The sequence below is a fragment of the Nerophis ophidion genome, linkage group LG27 (genome assembly GCF_033978795.1).
Source record: "Nerophis ophidion isolate RoL-2023_Sa linkage group LG27, RoL_Noph_v1.0, whole genome shotgun sequence".
NCBI classification, from domain to species: Eukaryota; Metazoa; Chordata; class Actinopteri; order Syngnathiformes; family Syngnathidae; genus Nerophis; species Nerophis ophidion.
In genome coordinates, this window is record NC_084637.1 from 16,297,438 (window position 1) to 16,317,157 (window position 19,720).

The 19,720-nt window shown below is 39.0% G+C and overlaps 1 protein-coding gene across 11 annotated transcripts in view; it reads left to right on the forward strand.

The window, feature by feature from the left end:
* The window catches only part of mcf2la (mcf.2 cell line derived transforming sequence-like a), a 207,371-nt gene that overhangs the window by 114,298 nt on the left and 73,353 nt on the right, over positions 1-19,720 (forward strand). For 10 of the 11 annotated variants that reach the window (XM_061889826.1, XM_061889831.1, XM_061889823.1 and 7 more), the window contains one exon: positions 4,800-4,890. In XM_061889826.1, the coding sequence (XP_061745810.1) occupies positions 4,800-4,890 (91 nt within the window). Of the gene's footprint in view, positions 1-4,151; positions 4,336-4,799; positions 4,891-19,720 lie in introns of those variants that run through there. The other variant, XM_061889833.1, reaches the window with a different exon arrangement.

The window sequence follows — 19,720 nt, forward strand, 5'->3', positions numbered from 1 at the left end:
TTCTGTAATTGGATTCTGATATTATTATTAATTCCATCCACTGATAGATTAAATATTACCCCAAAACGGAATAAGCGGTAGAAAATGGATGGATGGATGGATGGATGGGAGTATTTTAAAACTCTGCTCGGCTCAATTCCACCTATTTGATTGATGAACATTATTACATCATTTATACAGAAAGTTTAAATAACGACAAAGGAAGATAGAATACTGTTCAATTAATGTAAATGTAAAAAAAAACAAAAAACATTATCATTTGTGTATTTTTAGGTTGTGCTTGTTCTATTTTTAAAAAAAGAAAACAATCTGAAGTTGTCCTTATTTTTAAGTTATCATGCAATGATTTTACCAGTCCGGCCCACTTGGGAATAGATTTTCCTTAATGTGGCCCCTGAGCTAAAATGAGTTTGACACCCCTGCATTAAACCATGTCCGATTGTATCTACAATCTGCAAAGTATGTGAAAATGCTGTCTAAACGTCACAAAATACCACAAATTCAGTCGGCCATTTTAAATATTCCGCTCCGAATATGTTCGGCATTTTCCGTCGATTCTACATCTTTGTAGTAACCCTTCTGCTCTCTGACCATATTATTAGATCAGTCGTACTGGAAATACACAAACATTTGAAAGAGATGTGCAGTCTATCATTCACAATTCTTATTTAAGACAAGAAGACATATGCTTGGCTTTTTTTTTTTATGCATTCGAAGTCGTAAACAAATAGCCAACAATTGAGTCCACAGATTAATGGTCCTCTATTGTGCCTATTATAGCCTCTAAAAACATCCAGAAAGCGCCAACAATATTCCATTTACATGTCGTGACCTGAAAATTATCCAAATATAAGCTATATTGTTATAAACGCCGATTTCAGACGGACTATTTGATAGCAGCGAGCTAATGCTAACTTACGCTGCTATTATTTACATCACAAAACCAACGGCTGCTTCTGTATCGTGTTAAACTTGGTAAAAGTACATTTTAGATGATAATTCCTGCATCTCTCACCTGGTAGTATACAAATGTGGCCATGGTCTGACAGGCTGGTCGCCTTTTACATCCCCGAGATGGCCAAAAAGACAAAGTTGGTAGTTGTGGCAACTTTTTTTTTAACCCCTTAGTTAGGATTGCGATTGAATCTTCATCTAAACAGAATTAAGTGAGCGTCCTGTCCGTCGACATCCCAGGAAGAGCGGAAATTGTACAGTAAGTGTTTTATTATTGTATGTTTAGCACCTAGCAATGCTGCTGATGCTATAGTGCAGGGGTCGGCAACCCAAAATGTTGAAAGAGCCATATTGGACCAAAAACACAAAAACAAATCCGTCTGGAGCCGCAAAAAATTAAAAGCCATTTTACATACAGATAGTGTGTCATGAGATATCAATTGAATTATGAAGACTTAAATGAAACTTAATGAGCTCAAATATAGCTACAAATGAGGCATAATGATGCAATTTGTACGTATAGCTAGCCTAAATAGCATGTTAGCATCGATTAGCTTGCCGTCATACAGTGACCATATATAGCTGATTAGCACTCCACACAAGTCAATAACGGCAACAAAACTCACCTTTGTGCATTCATGCACAACGTTGATAGTTTGGTGGACAAAATGAGACAGAAAAAGAAGTGGCATAAATCACGTCTTAGAAAGTCGGAGAAAGTTATACATGTAAACATACTACGGTCACTTCAAGGGCAGCAAAAATCAGTAGGACAAAACGGCGCTCACCAAATACTCAAATCAGTGAAGCATGTTTAATATAAACTGTGTGCTTTATAGCAATTAGGGAGGTTTGTGTCATGTTTGTCCTCCTAAAGAAACACTATTAAAACAAAACCTTTTTTTTTTTTTGCCCCTCATCATTTTCCATTTTCATACATTTTTGAAAGAGCTCCATGGAGCCACTAGGGTGGCAATAAAGAGCCGCATGCGTCTTCAGGGCCGCGGGTTGTAGACCCCTGCTATAGTGTCAAATCCGTTCAGCACTCGGTTTCTAAAATATATTGCTAATCATCTGTGTTCAAGCTCAATAATACAAGTTTCTGATCATAATTTTTCCCAAAGTAATCGTTGTTGGCTCTCACAAAGTCTGCTTGATTAGCATTGTTGTTGATGGGGAAGGGATCGGTGGTTCTTAAGGCTACGTCACGTGGCAGGCTTCCTCATTAACTCATTCGCAAACTTATTTATACATATATATTATATATATATATATATATATATATATATATATATATATATATATATATATATATATATAATATACATATATATATAATATATATATATGTATATATATATATATGTATATATATATGTATATATATATATATATATATATATATAATATACATATATATATAATATATATATATGTATATATATATATATATATATATATAATATACATATATATATAATATATATATATGTATATATATATATATATATATAATATACATATATATATAATATATATATGTATATATATATGTATATATATATATATATATATATAATATACATATATATATAATGTATATATATGTATATATATATATATATATGTGGGTATATATATGTATATATATATATGTGGATATATATATGTATATATATATATATATATGTGGATATATATATGTATATATATATATATATGTGGATATATATATGTATATATATATATATATATGTGGATATATATATGTATATATATATATATGTGGATATATATATGTATATATATATATATATGTGGATATATATATCTATATATATATATATATGTATATGTATATATATATGTATATGTGGATATATATGTATATGTGGATATATATTTATATACATATATATATACATATCAATCAATCAATCAATGTTTACTTATATAGCCCTAAATCACTAGTGTCTCAAAGGGCTGCACAAACCACTACGACATCCTCGGTAGGCATTAGGCATGTATATATGTGTATGTATATATGTATATATATATGTGGGTATATATATGTATATATATATATATATATATATATATATATATATATATATATATATATATATATATATATACCGTATTTCCTTGAATTGACGCAGGGCATATAGTATGCGCCTGCCTTGAATTACTGCCGGGGCAAACTCGCTTCCCAAAATAATTAGCACATGCTTAGTATCACTGCCTGGTCGAACTCGTGACGTCACGAGTGACACTTCCCCTGTCATCATTTTCAAAATGGAGGAGGCTGATTTCAATACCAGTAATTTGAAATTGCATAAAGGGAAGAAGATTAAGAGCTATTCAGTAGGATTTAAGGTCCAAGCTCACATCACACTCAAATTTTTACTGCATGCCTTTGGTAAGTGCCGGAGTGAGAAGAGGTTTTAAAATAATTAGCGCATGCTTACTTTTACCGCATGCCTTTGGTAAGCACAGGAGTGAGAAGAGGTTTTAAAATAATTAGCGCATGCTTACTTTTACCGCATGCCTTTGGTAAGCACAGGAGTGAGAAGAGGTTTTAAATTAATTAGCGCCCCGGCGGAAATTCAAGGAATTACGGTATATATATATATATATATATATATATATATATATATATATATATATATATATATATATATATATATATATATATATATATATATATATATATATATATATATATATATATATATATATATATATATATATATATATATATATATATATATATATATGACAATAGCTTCAATATAGAGACTGTTTGTTTTTCCATTCTACTGGTAATAAAATTGGAAGAATTATGATAAAGAAATCTGTGCAGTTTGGATTGTTTATACTAAAATATAATAATATTAACACCTACGTGAAATCACACTGTACAAATAAATATGTATTTCTCTCTGTCATGGCGGCCTTTTAGTTTTTGTTTTTCTTGCGGCATTATCTTTTCATATCCCTCTCTGAGTTCCCTCCTCCTTTCCCACCCGCTCCTCGCACCCAACCGCCACTCGAGCCGCACTCCCCCGTTTCCATTGGCGGTGTGGAGAACAGCAAGATGCGGAGCTGGCCTCTCATTGGCTGAGGAGGTGAAGCGGCTGGCGGAGGAGGAGTCGGAGAGGCAAGGGTGCTCTTTAAGGATGAGAGCGGTCACCTCTCTCCATCTGCAAACACATGATCGGCGATGCGGGAGTCCCACAAAATGGAATATAAATGGACGATAACATGGGAATATTGAAGATGAATCTGGAAGGATTATTCAAGTCCGTGCAGATGGTGTGAATATTTATCCCGAGAATGGATGGATTGAAGATTGGATGCTGCTGCTGCTGCATTTGCTAGGTAGCATTTTACTAGTGTTTGTGTGTGCTGAGAAAACATTAGGTTGCTTTTTTGTTGAACAAAAACTACATTTGATGTCCAAATTGTGTTTTGGGCTTTGTTTTTTTATGTGAGTGCGATGAGATGTCAGACATTATGTTCAGCAAGAGCTTGACTGAATTGGCTGCATTTATTACACACACACACACTGACACCTACATTATCTTGATGAGGTTGCTGCATATGGCACCGTGCACGTAACGGGTGGTGGGATTGTTGCATACACAAATATGCGGAGCCAAAGTTGCCATGGTGACTGAAGGGTTTTATCCCGATCATTAGCGATGAAAACTGCTGACTGCAACACAACGCTGGCAGCAATCTATTTCCCTTCCACCGTGATGCCGTGAAATATTTGCAATCTACATCATAGACGACTCTAACGCAGTGCAGAAAAATAACCCGTGTCTTGCTCCTTATCGCAGCGTTGCCGCATCAGGGGTAGGATTCATCCTGGTCATCGACAGGCGGCTGGACCGATGGGCCGCTGTCCGGGCTACCCTGCTCCGGATTGCGGTAAGAAACTGAGTGTTTTTATGAAAATGATGTTGGATGGACTGTCAGGCTCTCTGAAATAAAGCCATGTCAGCTCCCAGCAGGCACAAGACATTGATACATTGATCTCACGTACATGTCTTTTAAAGGCCTACTGAAATTAGATTTTCTTATTAAAACGGGGATAGCAGGTCCATTCTATGTGTCATACTGGATCATTTAATGCCATATTTTTGCTGAAAGGATTTAGTAGAGAACATTGACGATAAAGTTTGCAACTTTTGGTCGCTAATAAAAAAGCCTTGCCTTTACCCGAGGTTGCGAACGATGTGCACGTGACATCACGGGTTGTAGGGCTCCTCACATCCTCACATTGTTTATAATGTGAGCCTCCAGCAGCAGTAAGAGCTATTCGGACTGAGAAAGCCATAAGTTCCCCATTAATTTGAGCGAAGATGAAAGATTCATGGATGAGGAAAGTTAGAGTGAAGCACTAAAAAAAAGAAAAGGCGACGGTTCCAGGCGGAAACAGTGGGACCGTTTCAGATGTAATTAGACACATTTACTAGGCTAATTCTGGAAGATCCCTTATCTGCTTATTGTTTTAATAGTGTTTTAGTGAGATTGTAAAGAAAAAAAGAAAAGGCGACGGCTCCAGGCGGAAACAGTGGGACAGTTTCAGATGTAATTAGACACATTTACTAGGATCATTCTGGAAGATCCCTTATCTGCTTATTGTTTTAATAGTGTTTTAGTGAGATTGTAAACTCTACCAACCGGTTTAGCTCGGTTGGTAGAGTGGCCGTGCCAGCAACTTGAGGGCTGCAGGTTCGATTCCCGCTTCTGCCATCCTAGTCACTGCCGTTGTGTCCTTGGGCAAGACACTTTACCCACCTGCTCCCAGTGCCACCCACACTGGTTTGAATGTAACTTAGATATTGGGTTTCACTATGTAAAGCGCTTTGAGTCACTAGAGAAAAAGCGCTATATAAAAATATAATTCACTAATTCATACCTGAAAGTCGGATGGCTGCGGTGAACGCCAGTGTCTCTCAGAGAAGCCAAGATCCCAGCTGCCTTTTTGAGCTGCAGGAGGAAGTCGCGTAATCCACTGAAGTCTCCGGTAAGAGCCGACTTAATATCACAAATTTTCCCATTCAAAAGCTTGCTGGTTGACACAGAGAAACATGTTCGCTTGACCACTCTGTTAAAGCTTTACAACAAACAAAGAAACAGGCTGTGTTTCGGTGCTAAAGACAGCTGCAATCACCTGTTTTCCACCAACAGCATTATTCTTTATAGTCTCCATTATTAAATGAACAAATTGCAAAAGATTCAGCAACACAGATGTCCAAATTACTGTGTAATTATGCGATGAAAAGAGACGACTTTGAGCCGTGTCTGGTGCTGGGCTAATATATCCGCTACAACCCAAGACGTCACAAACACGCGTCATCATTACCGACGTTTTCAACAAGAAACTCAGCAGGAAATTTCAAACTGCAATTTAGTAAACTAAACCGGCCGTATTGGCATGTGTTGCAATGTTAATATTTCATCATTGATATATAAACTATCAGACTGCGTGGTCGGTAGTAGTGGGTTTCAGTAGGCCTTTAAAACTGACTTTGAAACAACGTTGCATAATAGTTGTATGTAAATTGAGGCAAGGTGGATGTTTAGTGTTGGATCCACGTTGTTGGTTGGGAAATGACCTAATTTAAAAAGGCAAATTGTTACAACTCGACATTGAATAAACGTCGTCAATAAGCATGTTGTTTCAACGTTGTATTTGTGTTGTAGAATATTGGTTGGGAAATGACCAAAACTCAAAGGTCAAATTAACATCAGAACCTGACATTGATGAAATGTAGTTAGGGGTGGAACGGTACACAAAAATTTTGGTTCGGTTAATTTTCGATACAGTAAGAAAACAACAAAATATAAATGTTTTGGTTATTTATTTACCAAATTTGTAAACAATGGCTTTATCCTTTTAAAATTGGGAACATTCTGCCCATGTTAATCAACGTTAAACTGCCTTAACTTCCATCCATCCATTTCCTACCGCTTATTCCCTTTTGGGGTCGCGGGGGGCGCTGGCGCCTATCTCAGCTACAATCGGGCGAGAGGCGGGGTACACCCTGGACAAGTCGCCACCTCATCGCAGGGCCAACACAGATAACATTCACATTGATTGGCAACACTAAATTGGCCCTGCCTTAACTTGTTGCTTACATTAAATAAAATGACAAAACTTTTCTTCTACATATAAAAAGTGCAACATTAAACAGTTTCAAGTCAACTCATAATGCTTAATTTATTACAGCATTTGGGAAGCCTGTAGTTGATTTTTATTATGTAAATGTTATATTTTTATCAACATGTGATAGCAGGCACCCTGCCATTCAAAACTAGGCTGTTGCATTACTAATCCAATCCAATCAACTTTATTTATATAGCACATTTAAACAACAAAATGTTTCCAAAGTGTTGCACAACAATATTAAAAACAACATTCAAATACTATCCTGAGCTCAACCAATGACTGAATTAAAAAAAAAAAAAACATATAAAACCAATATAAAAACAATATAAAATAAATATGATTAAAAACCACTTAAAACAGCGAATAGAAATCAAAATTTTAAAACTAATACTAATGATTAGTGTAACTATAGCTGAAAAAATTGTACAATAGCAATAGGAGAGACTGTTCCTCCCTGAACACCATGGAGTTCATGTAGGCCTAATGATGCAGTTACATTATTATATCAACTATCAGAGACAGAAACTCTTCATTTAACATCATGTCCTTTTTTGCTGCTTCAACACAGTTCAATCAACACTGTCGGTAACACACACACACACCGCAAAATGAGCTAACGTTACGCTAAAAGCTTATTAGCCTTCACCTCAAGCCAGGACTGCGAATGACTTTGTTTCTAGAACGTCAACGGGCTCATAGTGATGTTATTAATAGTTGACTTGGAAGTGTTTAGTATAATTTGGGGAGAGTACGCTGCCTAATGCACACCTGCTAAACACCTATCTGCTCGACGCTGAAGCGCTGACTACATGCGCTCTGAATACGCACTGCTGATTGGCTGTTACCGCTATGGTTGTAGCCAATCAGATGGTTGTGTGGGTGGGACAAAGCTGGGTGCTGTGTAGAAGACAGAGGCAGATAGCAGAGCAGCTTGTTAAGACTTTAGCTTAGGTGAGTACTTCATATGTTCGTGTGGAAACTCGTTCGGTACACCTCTGCACCGAACCGAAACCCCCCTACCGAACCAGTTCAATACAAATACACGTACCATTACACCCCTAAATGTAGTCAAAAAGCATGTTGTTTAAACGTTATGTTTGAGTTTTTCAACGTCGGTATCTAATTCTACAAGTTCTCAACGACGTTTTAATGTCTTGGGCCTGCTGTGCTGTGTCTGCTTCGCACACATCCGGTTTACATGCCAACCCTATGAGCAGGTGTCCAACCTGCAGCGGGCACTAGAAAAGGGAGCCCAAAGGAAACCGTATCTGTTAATCATCATTAGGTGGCACTTGTTCACGCTGGGATGCAGCTTCACCACAGTCCCCACATCTGTTGTCAAGATGCTAATCCTGCGCAACACTGTTTATTAGCATCTTGGATATATGCAGATGTATGCTAATACATGCTAATTGGCTACCGAGCTCATCAGGCTAACTTGTTCTCTCTTTGTATTTGTGAGACTATGCCCACTGTGACAGTAAGCCTTGCAGAGAGATATAGTAGCACTTTTTCATCAAAGCACACACTTTGCAGACTTCCTGGTCTATCCTGTAAAAATACTTCGTTTAGTTTAGTTTAGTCTTTATTTGAAGGGACAATGCACAGAAACATTAAGCTCAAAGACAGATATGTTCTGTACCGGATTATAGCTAAATAGCTCATTTCCATCTGCAGTCCCTGGCTACAGAAAATAAAGGGATACAAAAATAATGCAATAAAATAATGACAATAAAATCATACCATAGCAAGTAATCAAATAAAATGCCCTTTCATGGACACATACTTAATATACAATAAAACCACACCTCATGTACATCATTACACGAAGACAATACATGCTCTTGTTCACATCTGTCATCATTTGTAAAAACCACCATAATTTTAACAGACACACCTCACAATTTACAAGAAAAAGGCTGTCATGGATAAATATAATACACATTAAGTTGATCTGTCAAACATAGTGGCCACCTTCGTGACCGCGTGAGCAGCTTTGATTGCTCCAAAGCCACTTTTTAACTTCAATTGTGAATGAAGAGTAATCTGTTAGACTTTTCAAGTTTGTTGTGATTCACTGAAGCCTCTTGTTTTTTTCGGTTTGTAAACGTTAAAAACGCACCAAACATGCATCTGTGTGCAATCCATGTCTCGGCGTACAAACATTTAAAGGCCTACTGAAATGAGATTTTCTTATTTAAACGGGGATAGCAGGTCCATTCTATGTGTCATACTTGATCATTTCGTGATATTGCCATATTTTTGTTGAAAGGATTTAGTAGAGAACATCGACGATAAAGTTTGCAACTTTTAGTCGCTAATAGAAAAGCCCTGCCTTTACCGGAAGTCGCAGACGATGACGTCCCCCCTTGAGGGCTCCTCACATCCTCACATTATTTTTAATGGGAGCCTCTAACAAAAAGAGCTATTTGGACCGAGAAAACGACAATTTCCCCATTAATTTGAGCGAGGATGAAAGATTTGTGTTTGAGGATATTGATAGCGATGGACTAGAAAAAGAAAAAAAAACGCGATTGCATTGGGACGTATTCAGATGTTTTAGACACATTTACTAGGATAATTCTGGGAAATCCCTATCTTTCTATTGTGTTTCTAGTGTTTTAGTGAGTTAAATAGTACCTGATAGTCGGAGGGGTGTGTCCACGGGTGTCTTGAGGCCAGTGTCTCAGGGAAGTCGACGGCAGCTGTATGGACGGCACAAGCTCAGCTGATCTCTGGTAAGAGGCGACTTTTTACCACAATTTTCTCACTGAAAACTGCTGGTTCACATTTGGTCAGGATCCATGTTCACTTGACCGCTCTAATCCATAGGAAAGCTTCACCTTTGGGAATTTTAAACAAGGAATCAGTGTGTTTGTGTGGCTAAAGACTAAAGCTTCCCAACACCATCTATCTACTTTGACTTCTTCATTATTAATTGAACAAATTGCAAAGGATTCAGCAACACAGATGTCCAAAATACTGTTTAATTATGCGGTTTAAAGCAGACGACTTTTAGCTGTGTGTGTGTGCAGCGCTCATATTTCCTAACAGTCCGTGACGTCACGCGTACACGTCATCATTCCGCGACGTTGTCAACAAGAAATTCCAGGGAAATTTAAAATTGCAATTTAGTTAACTTAAAAAGCCGTATTGGCATGTGTTGCAATGTTAATATTTCCTCATTGATATATAAGCTATCAGACTGCGTGGTCGGTAGTAGTGGGTTTCAGTAGGACTTTAATTGATTTCTTTATTCATTCAATCATAAAATGTGTGCCGCTGGAAGCCCTTAATGGGCTGCCATTTTGATAGATAGATGGATAGATAGATAGTACTTTATTGATTCCTTCAGGAGAGTTCCATCAGGAAAATTAAAATTCCAGCAGCAGTGTACAGAATTGAGATCAAATTTAAAAAGTAAATAATGGGGGTATAAATGGAAACAAAATAGAAAAATATTACAACAATAAAAAGCAACAATGAGAATAAAAATATAACAGTAAAATAAGATTAACAAGAGAAACTAGGCAGTAGTGACCATGTTATGAAAACGTATTGCTCTGTTATTGTTTTGCATCCCCTGTCATCCGAGTACCCCCCGCCCCCGCCCCAGAGAGGAGTTGTACAGTCTAATAGCGTGTGGGACAAAGGAGTTTTTTATTCTTGGGATGAAGCAGTCTAGCACTGAACAGGCTCCTTTGGCTACTGATAACGTTATGCAGAGGAGGACTAGCATCATCCAGGATGCTCACTAGTTTTTCCACAGTCCTCTTCTCTGCCACCGTCACCAGTGAATCCAGTTTTATTCCGATCGTAAAACCAGCCCGCCGGATTAGTTTCTCCAGTCTAGAGCTGTCCTTCGTAGATGTACTGCCCCCCCCAGCACACTACCATGTAGTACAGAACACTGGCAACCACAGACTGGTAGTACATCCACACTAGTTTTTATACAAATGTTGAATGAGCGCAGACTCCTCAGGAAGTACAGCCTGCTCTGTCCTTTCCTGTACGAGTGGTCTGTGTTAACAGTCCAGTCCAGCTTATTGTCCACCCACACTCCGAGGTACTTGAATGAGAAATCCCGAATTTCCATACTTGCCAACCCTCCCGGATTTTCCGGGAGACTCCCGAAATTCAGCGCCTCTCCCAGAAGAAATGTTCTCCCGGAAAACCCCCGAAATTCACGCCCCCTCCAGCTTCATGCGGACTGAGTGGGGACAGCCTGTTTTCACGTCCGCTTTCCTGTTATATAAACAGCTTGCCTGCCCAATCACGTTACAACATCTTCGGATTTGAATAAAAAACTGCACACACAAAGAGACGAAGCAGAAGAACGAGGAAGTTACAGCCATGGCGACACCGTCTGTAATAGAGTGATTCTATGTTGTCTGTCGCCATCTCCTGGTGAATGTTGGCTAGCGTTATGGGGTTGCTTTTTGATTGGCCAACGATTTATGTGGTGTTGTGCACCTGACGGCAAGTGACTAGCTCTCGCCAGTACGCAAATGGCAGAACAAAGGTTACTCAAATAGTGAAAGGTAAGTGTTGTTGTTGTTTTTTAATAACTAGCAAGCAAAGTACAGTTAGAACTGTGTTTTTATTACTGTGTATTTGATAGGTGCCGTCTGAAATCCAACTATTTCTTTTATTTATATAATAAAATAAATATATATAGCTAGAATTCATTGAAAGTCAAGTATTTCATACATATATATATATATATATATATATATATATATATATATATATATATATATGAAATACTCAAGTTGGTGAATTATACTCGTCCCCTCTTAACCACGCCCCCATAACCCCCACATCCCGAAATCGTAGGTCTCAAGGTTGGCAAGTATGCGAATTTCAGTGTCCCTCCCGGGGCAACCTTTCTCCCGATTTCTACCCGGACAACAATATCGGGGGCGTGCCTTAAAGGCACTGCCTTTAGCGTCCTCTACAACCTGTCGTCACGTCCGCTTTTCCTCCATACAAACAGGGTGCTGGCCCAATCACATAAAATGTGCGGCTTTTACACACAAGTGAATGCAAGTCATACTTGAGCAACAGCCATACAGGTCACACTGAAGGTGGCCGTATAAACAACATTTTTACTGTTACAAATATGCACCACACTGTGAACCCACACCAAACAAGAATGACAAACACATTTCGGGAGAACATCCGCACTGTAACACAACATAAACACAACTGAACAAATAACCAGAACTCCTTGCAGCACTGTCTCTTGAATTCAGATGTCCCAAGGTTGGCATGTATGGTTCACATCCTGTACACACCGGTGCAGCCATATCAAAGAGCTTTGAGGCTAATGGCACTTCTGACAAGTTTATTTCCACAATTGTTGTATCTTGCGCCGGGTAGAGCGTTGTGAGTCTGTTTTAGGGATCACTTTAAATGTGTCCAAACTCTGTATTGCTGTATTGCTTTGGGTTGCTAGACAACCACTTAGCTACGTAGTTAGCCTCTGCCTTGCAGCACCTTCATTTTGAGGATTTTATCAGCGAAAGGGGATTTGTTCATAAGCAAGTCTTTAATTGCAATGAGACCGAAAAAGATGTCACAGCAGACTTTTAATACAGCGAAGGAGAAGGCACTGCAGTACCTGCACACAAGCCAATGAAAGATTGCCTCCGACTGCTAGTTTGTGCTGAAGTGAAGCCAATGGTCGTTTATAACTCCGAAAATCCAATGCTACACATATACCCAGGCACAAGGTAAAATTATTTTCGGTTTTTTGGTTTTGAGTCCGACAACGAGACTTGTTTGTGTGCGTGTTCAGTGTTGAAATTAAAACTTGCCGTACTGTTGTTTGGATGGTCATGTTGGTTTGATGTATATGTATGTGTGTATATATATATATATATATATATATATATATATATATATATATATTACAGTGGGGCAAAACAAATTTAGTCAGCCACCGATTGTGCAAGTTCTCCCACTTAAAATGATGACAGAGGTCTGTAATTTTCATCATAGGTACACTTCAACTGTGAGAGACAGAATAGGGGGGGAAAAAAATCAAGGAATTTTAAAGAATTTATTTGTAAATTATGGTGGAAAATAAGTATTTGGTCAACCATTCAAAGCTCTCACTGATGGAAGGAGGTTTTGGCTCAAAATCTCACGATACATGGCCCCATTCATTCTGTCTTTAACACGGATCAATCGTCAAGCGGTAGACAATTGATGGATGGATGGATGGATCTCGACCACAAGGAGGTGGTTTAAATGTGTAATAAAATCCTTTTAGGTCCGCTTTCGGGGCGTCATGGCTCAGTTGGTAAAGTGGCCGTGCCAGCAACTTGAGGGTTCCAGGTTTGATTCCCGCTTCTGCCGTCCTAGTCGCTGCCGTTGTGACCTTGAGCAAGACACTTTACCCAACTGCTCCCATGAGTGCCAGCCACACTGGTTTAAAATGTAGCCTAAAGACGTGCATATTGGGTTTCACAATGTAAAGCGCCTTGAGTCTCGAGAGAAAAGTGCTATATAAAAATTATTAACTTCACTTTATGTATAAAATCACTATAATAACGAAAAAGGATTAATAGGTCAACATAATTTGGATAAATGTAGGTTTGGAAAAACAACACGTTAAGTGTTTTACATGATTATAGAAACTATTATTATAGATTTAAGTTTTATTTATCAGGATTAATTGAAATGAATCTACAGCAACTGCTGTGAATAATTTGACTAAAAAAATTGTTTGAAATCACTAATCCATCTACAAAGTGATAAACCTTATTTAAGTTAAAGGCCTTCTGAAACCCACTACTACCGACCATGCAGTCTGATAGTTTATATATCAATGATGAAATATTAACATTGCAACACATGCCAATACGGCCTTTTTAGTTTACTAAATTGCAATTTTAAATTTCGCCCGGTGTATCCTGTTGAAAACGTCGCGGTATGATGACGCTTATGATGACACATCCGCGTGACGTCTCTGATTGTAGCGGACATTTTTTTTCCAGCCCGATCCCAGCTATAAGTAATCTGCTTTATTATCATAATTACACAGTATTCTAGACATCCGTGTTGCTGAATCTTTTGCAATTTGTTCAATTAATAATGGAGACGTCAAAGAAGAAAGATGTAGGTGGGAAGCGGTGTATTGCGGCTGCCTTTAGCATCACAAACACAGCCGGTGTTTCCTTGTTTACATTCCCGAAGGTGAAGCTTTACTATGGAACGGAGCGGTCAAGCGAACATGGTTCTCTACCGCATGTCAACTGGCAGGTTTTGGTGAGAAAATTGTGGTAATAAGTCGGCTCTTACCGTAGACATGAGAGGAGCTTACGTCGTTCCTCGTGCACCTGTCAAAGAGGCAGCTGCGACTCTCTTGCCTCCTCCGTGGCTTCCCTCAGAGACACTGGTGGTCACCACACCCCTCCGACTTTCAGGTACGACAGTATAATCTCACTACAACACTAGTAGCACAATAAGCAGATAAGGGAATTTCCAGATAATCCTAGTAAATGTGTCTACTAACATTTGAATCGCTCCCACTGCCCTGTTTTTTTTCTCTCTAGTCCTTCACTCTCACTATCCTCATCCACGAATCTTTCATCCTTGCTCAAATTAATGGGGAAATTGTCGCTTTCTCGGTCCGAATCGCTCTCGCTGCTGGTGGCCATGATTGTAAACAATGTGAGGATGTTAGAAGCTCCACAACCCGTGACGTCTGCTACTTCCGTTACAGGCAAGGCTTTTTTATTAGCGACCAAAAGTTGTGAACTTTATCGTCGATGTTCTCTACTAAATCCTTTCAGCAATATCGCGAAATGATCAAGTATGACACATAGAATGGACCTGCTATCCCCGTTTAAATAAGAAAATCTAATTTCAGTAGGCCTTTAAGGTGGAGAACTTGAAGGTGTGTGTGTGATTGTGTCATCTGCCCGTTTTTATGAACGAGCCAATAACGGAGCGTCCTTCGGCCAAGAGAAGGGCGTTTGTTGTCTCATTCGGAGCTTATTTTCTCAAGGTCACCTGCTGCCCGTCTGCCGGAAGTATATTAAAAAAAAAAAACAGTTGGCAGCGTGGTGCCACAGGAGCATGAAAGCACAGACGCTCTCACCCTGAAACACTCTCGTCGCACACATGGACATGATTAGTGGTCCATATAGATACAAGATCACCTCTTGGAAAAGGTTGCCATTAATAGCGCAAGCCCACTGTACTGTAGGTCCAACGGCAACATTTCAGTCCACCCCTCCTCATCCCTGCTGCAGTCCATTTTTCGCAGTTATGGCCATGCAGTCAGCCAAGCGTGCAGGCAAATGCCGCAGGGTGATGTCGTTTAGCGCACTGACACACTCAGGCCATGTCTATACTAAGTCGTTTGAAGGCCTACTGAAATGAGATTTTCTTATTTAAACGGGGATAGCAGGTCCATTCTATGTGTCATACTTGATCATTTTGCGATATTGCCATATTTTTGCTGAAAGGATTTAGTAGAGAACATCCACGATAAAGGTTGCAACTTTTGGTCACTAACAGAAAAGCCCTGCCTTTACCTGAAGTCCCAGACGATGACGTCACCCGTTGATTGCTCCTCACATATTCACATTGTTTTTAATGGGAGCTGTCATGCCAAATTTCTTCCCCCCTACAGAAACCTTCCCCCCTCCATTTGTGGGGCGGTATAGCTCGGTTGGTAGAGCGGCCGTGCCAGCAACTTGAAGGTTGCAGGTTCGATCCCCGCTTCCGCCATCCTAGTCAGTGACGTTATGTTCTTGGGCAAGACATTTAACCCACCTGCTCCCAGTGCCACCCACACTGGTTTAAATGTAACGTAGATATTGGGTTTCACTATGTAAAAGCGCTTTGAGTCACTAGAGAAAAAGCGCTATACAAATATAATTCACTTCACTTCACATTTACTTCCGGGGTCATGATTAATACAGACGTTTTGTTAACGCTATATTATTTAAAAATAGAACAAAAAAAACAAAAACAATTTACAAACACAAGCTTATGGGATCACGTAAGAGGAAACGTGAGGAAATGTGACCCCGAAAGTAAATGCGTCATCCCATAGGTTGTGTTTGTAAAAAAAAAAAAATTTATGTATTTTTTATAATATAATAACAAAACGTCTGTATTTTTATAATATGGCGTTATAATTTTATAATATAGCGTTAACAAAATTAATCATGACCCTGGAAGTAAATGGGGGGGGAAGGTTTTTGTAGGGGGGAAGAAATTTGGCGTGACAGAGCCTCCAACAAAAAGAGCTATTCGGACCGAGAAAACGACAATTTCCCCATTAATTTGAGCAAGGATGAAAGATTCGTGTTTGAGGATATTGATAGCGATGTACTAAAAAAAAAAAAAAAACGCGTTTGCATTGGGACGGATTCAGATTTTTTTAGACACATTTACTTGGATAATTCTGGGAAATCCCTTATCTTTCTATTGTGCTGCTTGTGTTTTAGTGAGTTAAATAGTACCTGATAGTCAGAAGGGGTTTGTCCACGGGTGTGTTGACGCCTGTGTCTGATTGAAGTCGACGGCAGCTGTATGGACGGCACAAGCTCAGCTGATCTCCGGTAAGAGGCGACTTTTTACCACAATTTTCTCACCCAAAACTGCCGGTTGACAAGTGGTCGGGATCCCTGTTCGCTTGACCGCTCTGATCCATAGTAAAGTTTCACCTCCAGGAATTTTAAACAAGGAATCACCGTGTGTTTGTGTGGCTAAAGGCTAAAGCGTCCCAAATCCATTTTTCTACTTTGACCCTTCTCCATTATTAAATGAACAAATTGCAAAAGATTCAGCAACACAGATGTCCAAAATACTGTGTAATTATGCGGTTAAAGCAGACAACTTTTAGTTGTGTGTGTGCGCATCGCTAATATTTCCTAACCGTCCGTGACGTCACGCGTACACGTCATCATTCAGAGACGTTTTCAACAAATTAAAAATTGCAATTTAGTAAACTAAAAAGGCCGTATTGGCATGTGTTGCAATGTTAATATTTCATCATTGATATATAAACTATCAGACTGCGTGGTCGGTAGTAGTGGGTTTCAGAAGGCCTTTAACCCCTTAAATGAATAATTATTTAGCCTAAACCCAGTTTCAGCCACACTAAACCAGCGTTTAAGGTCCCCTTCCTTAGACAAATTTTTACACGGCTGAGTGCGCCTTGTATTTCTTGAATCTCCGGCGCTTACCTTTGTATGGACTCATTGATCGTTTACAAAGTGAGTTGGGAGAGGAAGTGACGCCGAACGACCGTGCCCCACACAGGAAGTGACGTCAGAAAGAACGCGCTACAGCCAGCTTCATAATAAAGCGGTTTCGTAACTCTGAGCAAACAACTGGAAATATGAAGAGTGTATATACATATATATATGTATATATATATATATATGTATGTATGTATGTATATGGGCTTCACGGTGAGAGAGGGGTTAGTGCGTCTGCCTCACAATACGAAGGTCCTGGGTTCAATCTCGGGCTCGGGATCTTTCTGTGTGGAGTTTGCATGTCCTCCCCGTGAATGCGTGGGTTTCCTCCGGGTACTCCGGCTTCCTCCCACTTCCAAAGACATGCACCTGGGGATAGGTTGATTGGCAACACTAAATTGGCCCTAGTGTGTGAATGTGAGTGTGAATGTTGTCCGTCTATCTGTGTTGGCAACTTGTCCAGGCTGTACCCCGCCTACCACCCGAATGGTGCTGAGATAGGCGCCTGCGACCCCAAAAGGAACAAGGACCCATATTCAATTGAATGCACTACAAAGACAAGATATTTGATGTTCGAACTCAAACTTTTTTTTTTTTTTTTTGCAAATAATAACTAACTCAGAATTTTATGGCTGCAACACGTGCCAAAGTAGTTGGGAAAGGGCATGTTCACCACTGTGTTACATCACCTTTTCTTTTAACCACACTAAAACTTTTGGGAACTGAGGAAACTAATTGTTCGAGCTTTGAAAGAAAAAAAGTTCCTCTTTTCTGTCTAATACCACATTAAAGTCGTTGGATTTTGGCATCTTATTTGTCCAGCTTCCATATTTGTTTTTATACACTTTACAAGAAATACATTGGCGGCAAACTCCGTAGCTTGCTCGCTTGTTTGCGCTGGCTTTCGGAGACTCTTATTTTGTTAGCGCAGGCGCGATTAGGCGGCACTTTTATTGTGAAGACAGGAACTGTGCGATCAGTCTTTAGGCTTTTGACGGGAAGTACGGTTGAAATAAAGTGTCTTTTTTCCTTTACACTTTTGATTGATTGATTGATTGAAGCTTTTGTTAGTAGATTGTAAAGTACAGTACATATTCTGTACAATTGACCACTTTATAGTAACACCCCAATAAGTTTTTCAACTTCTTTAAGTCGGGTCATGTGACCACCTGGCTCTGTTTGATTGGTTCAACGTCACCAGTGACTGCATGTGATTGGTGAAACGCAGGCATGCGTAGATCCTACTTTGAAGGTCTGTCATAAACCTAAACAAACATTAACAGAGATCGGTAAAAAAAAAAGTAGCGAGCTGAATGTAAATAAATGGAGCGTAGTAAAAGTAGCGTTTCTTCTCTATAAATATACTCAAGTAAAGGTAAAAGTATGTTGCATTAAAAACTATTCTTAAAAGTACGATTTATCCCAAAAGTTACTCAAGTAGATGTAGCACGATACTACCCACCTTTTGGAATAAGCGGTAGAAAATGGATGGATGGATGTCTCAGATGTGATTCACTACAATTAGGCCCCACAGTACACTGGATTCCAGTTAATTAAAATACCACAACACTGGATATTGTTCAGATAAGTTACATTTAAGAAGTTACACACAAAGCAACACTGGAGGTGACTATGATGTGTGCATTTTCAGCACATGCATACTAGGTCGCGTTACGTTGGCGCACGGATGGGGTATGGGGATCTTAAACAGTGGCATTGTTGTGTCTGGACACGGATAAGGTTAGGTGTGATTTACCCTAGATAACCTAGTGTAAATAGGGCCTCAGTGTCTGCAAAGATCAGAAAAAAGCAAGAAAACATGGTGTTGGTTCTGCTTTTGCAGCTACAACAGTCCCCACTCCTTTGGGTCAAAGGTCATTGATGTTTTGTCGCAATCTGTTCCTGGTTGATTCCAAGGGTGTTTTAAGGTATTCCACACTGACCAGATATCTACATCCCTAGTTTGATTGATGTAAAACAGGGGTCACCAACGCTGTGCCCGCAGGCACCAGGTAGCCCGTAAGGACCAGATGAGTCGCCCGCTGGCCTGTTCTAAAAATTGTTCAAATAGCAGCACTTACCAGTGAGCTGCCTCTATTTTTTTTTATTTTATTTATTTACTAACAATCTGGTCTCGCTTTGCTCGACATTTTCAATTCTAAGAGAGACCAAACTCAAATGGAATTTGAAAATCCAAGAAAATATTTTAAAGTCTTGGTTTTCACTTGTTTAAATAAATTCTTTTTTTTTTTTACTTTGCTTCTTATGACTTTCAGAAAGACAATTTTAGAGAAAAAATACAATCTTAAAAATGATTTTAGGATTTTTAAACAATTATACCTTTTTACCTTTTAAG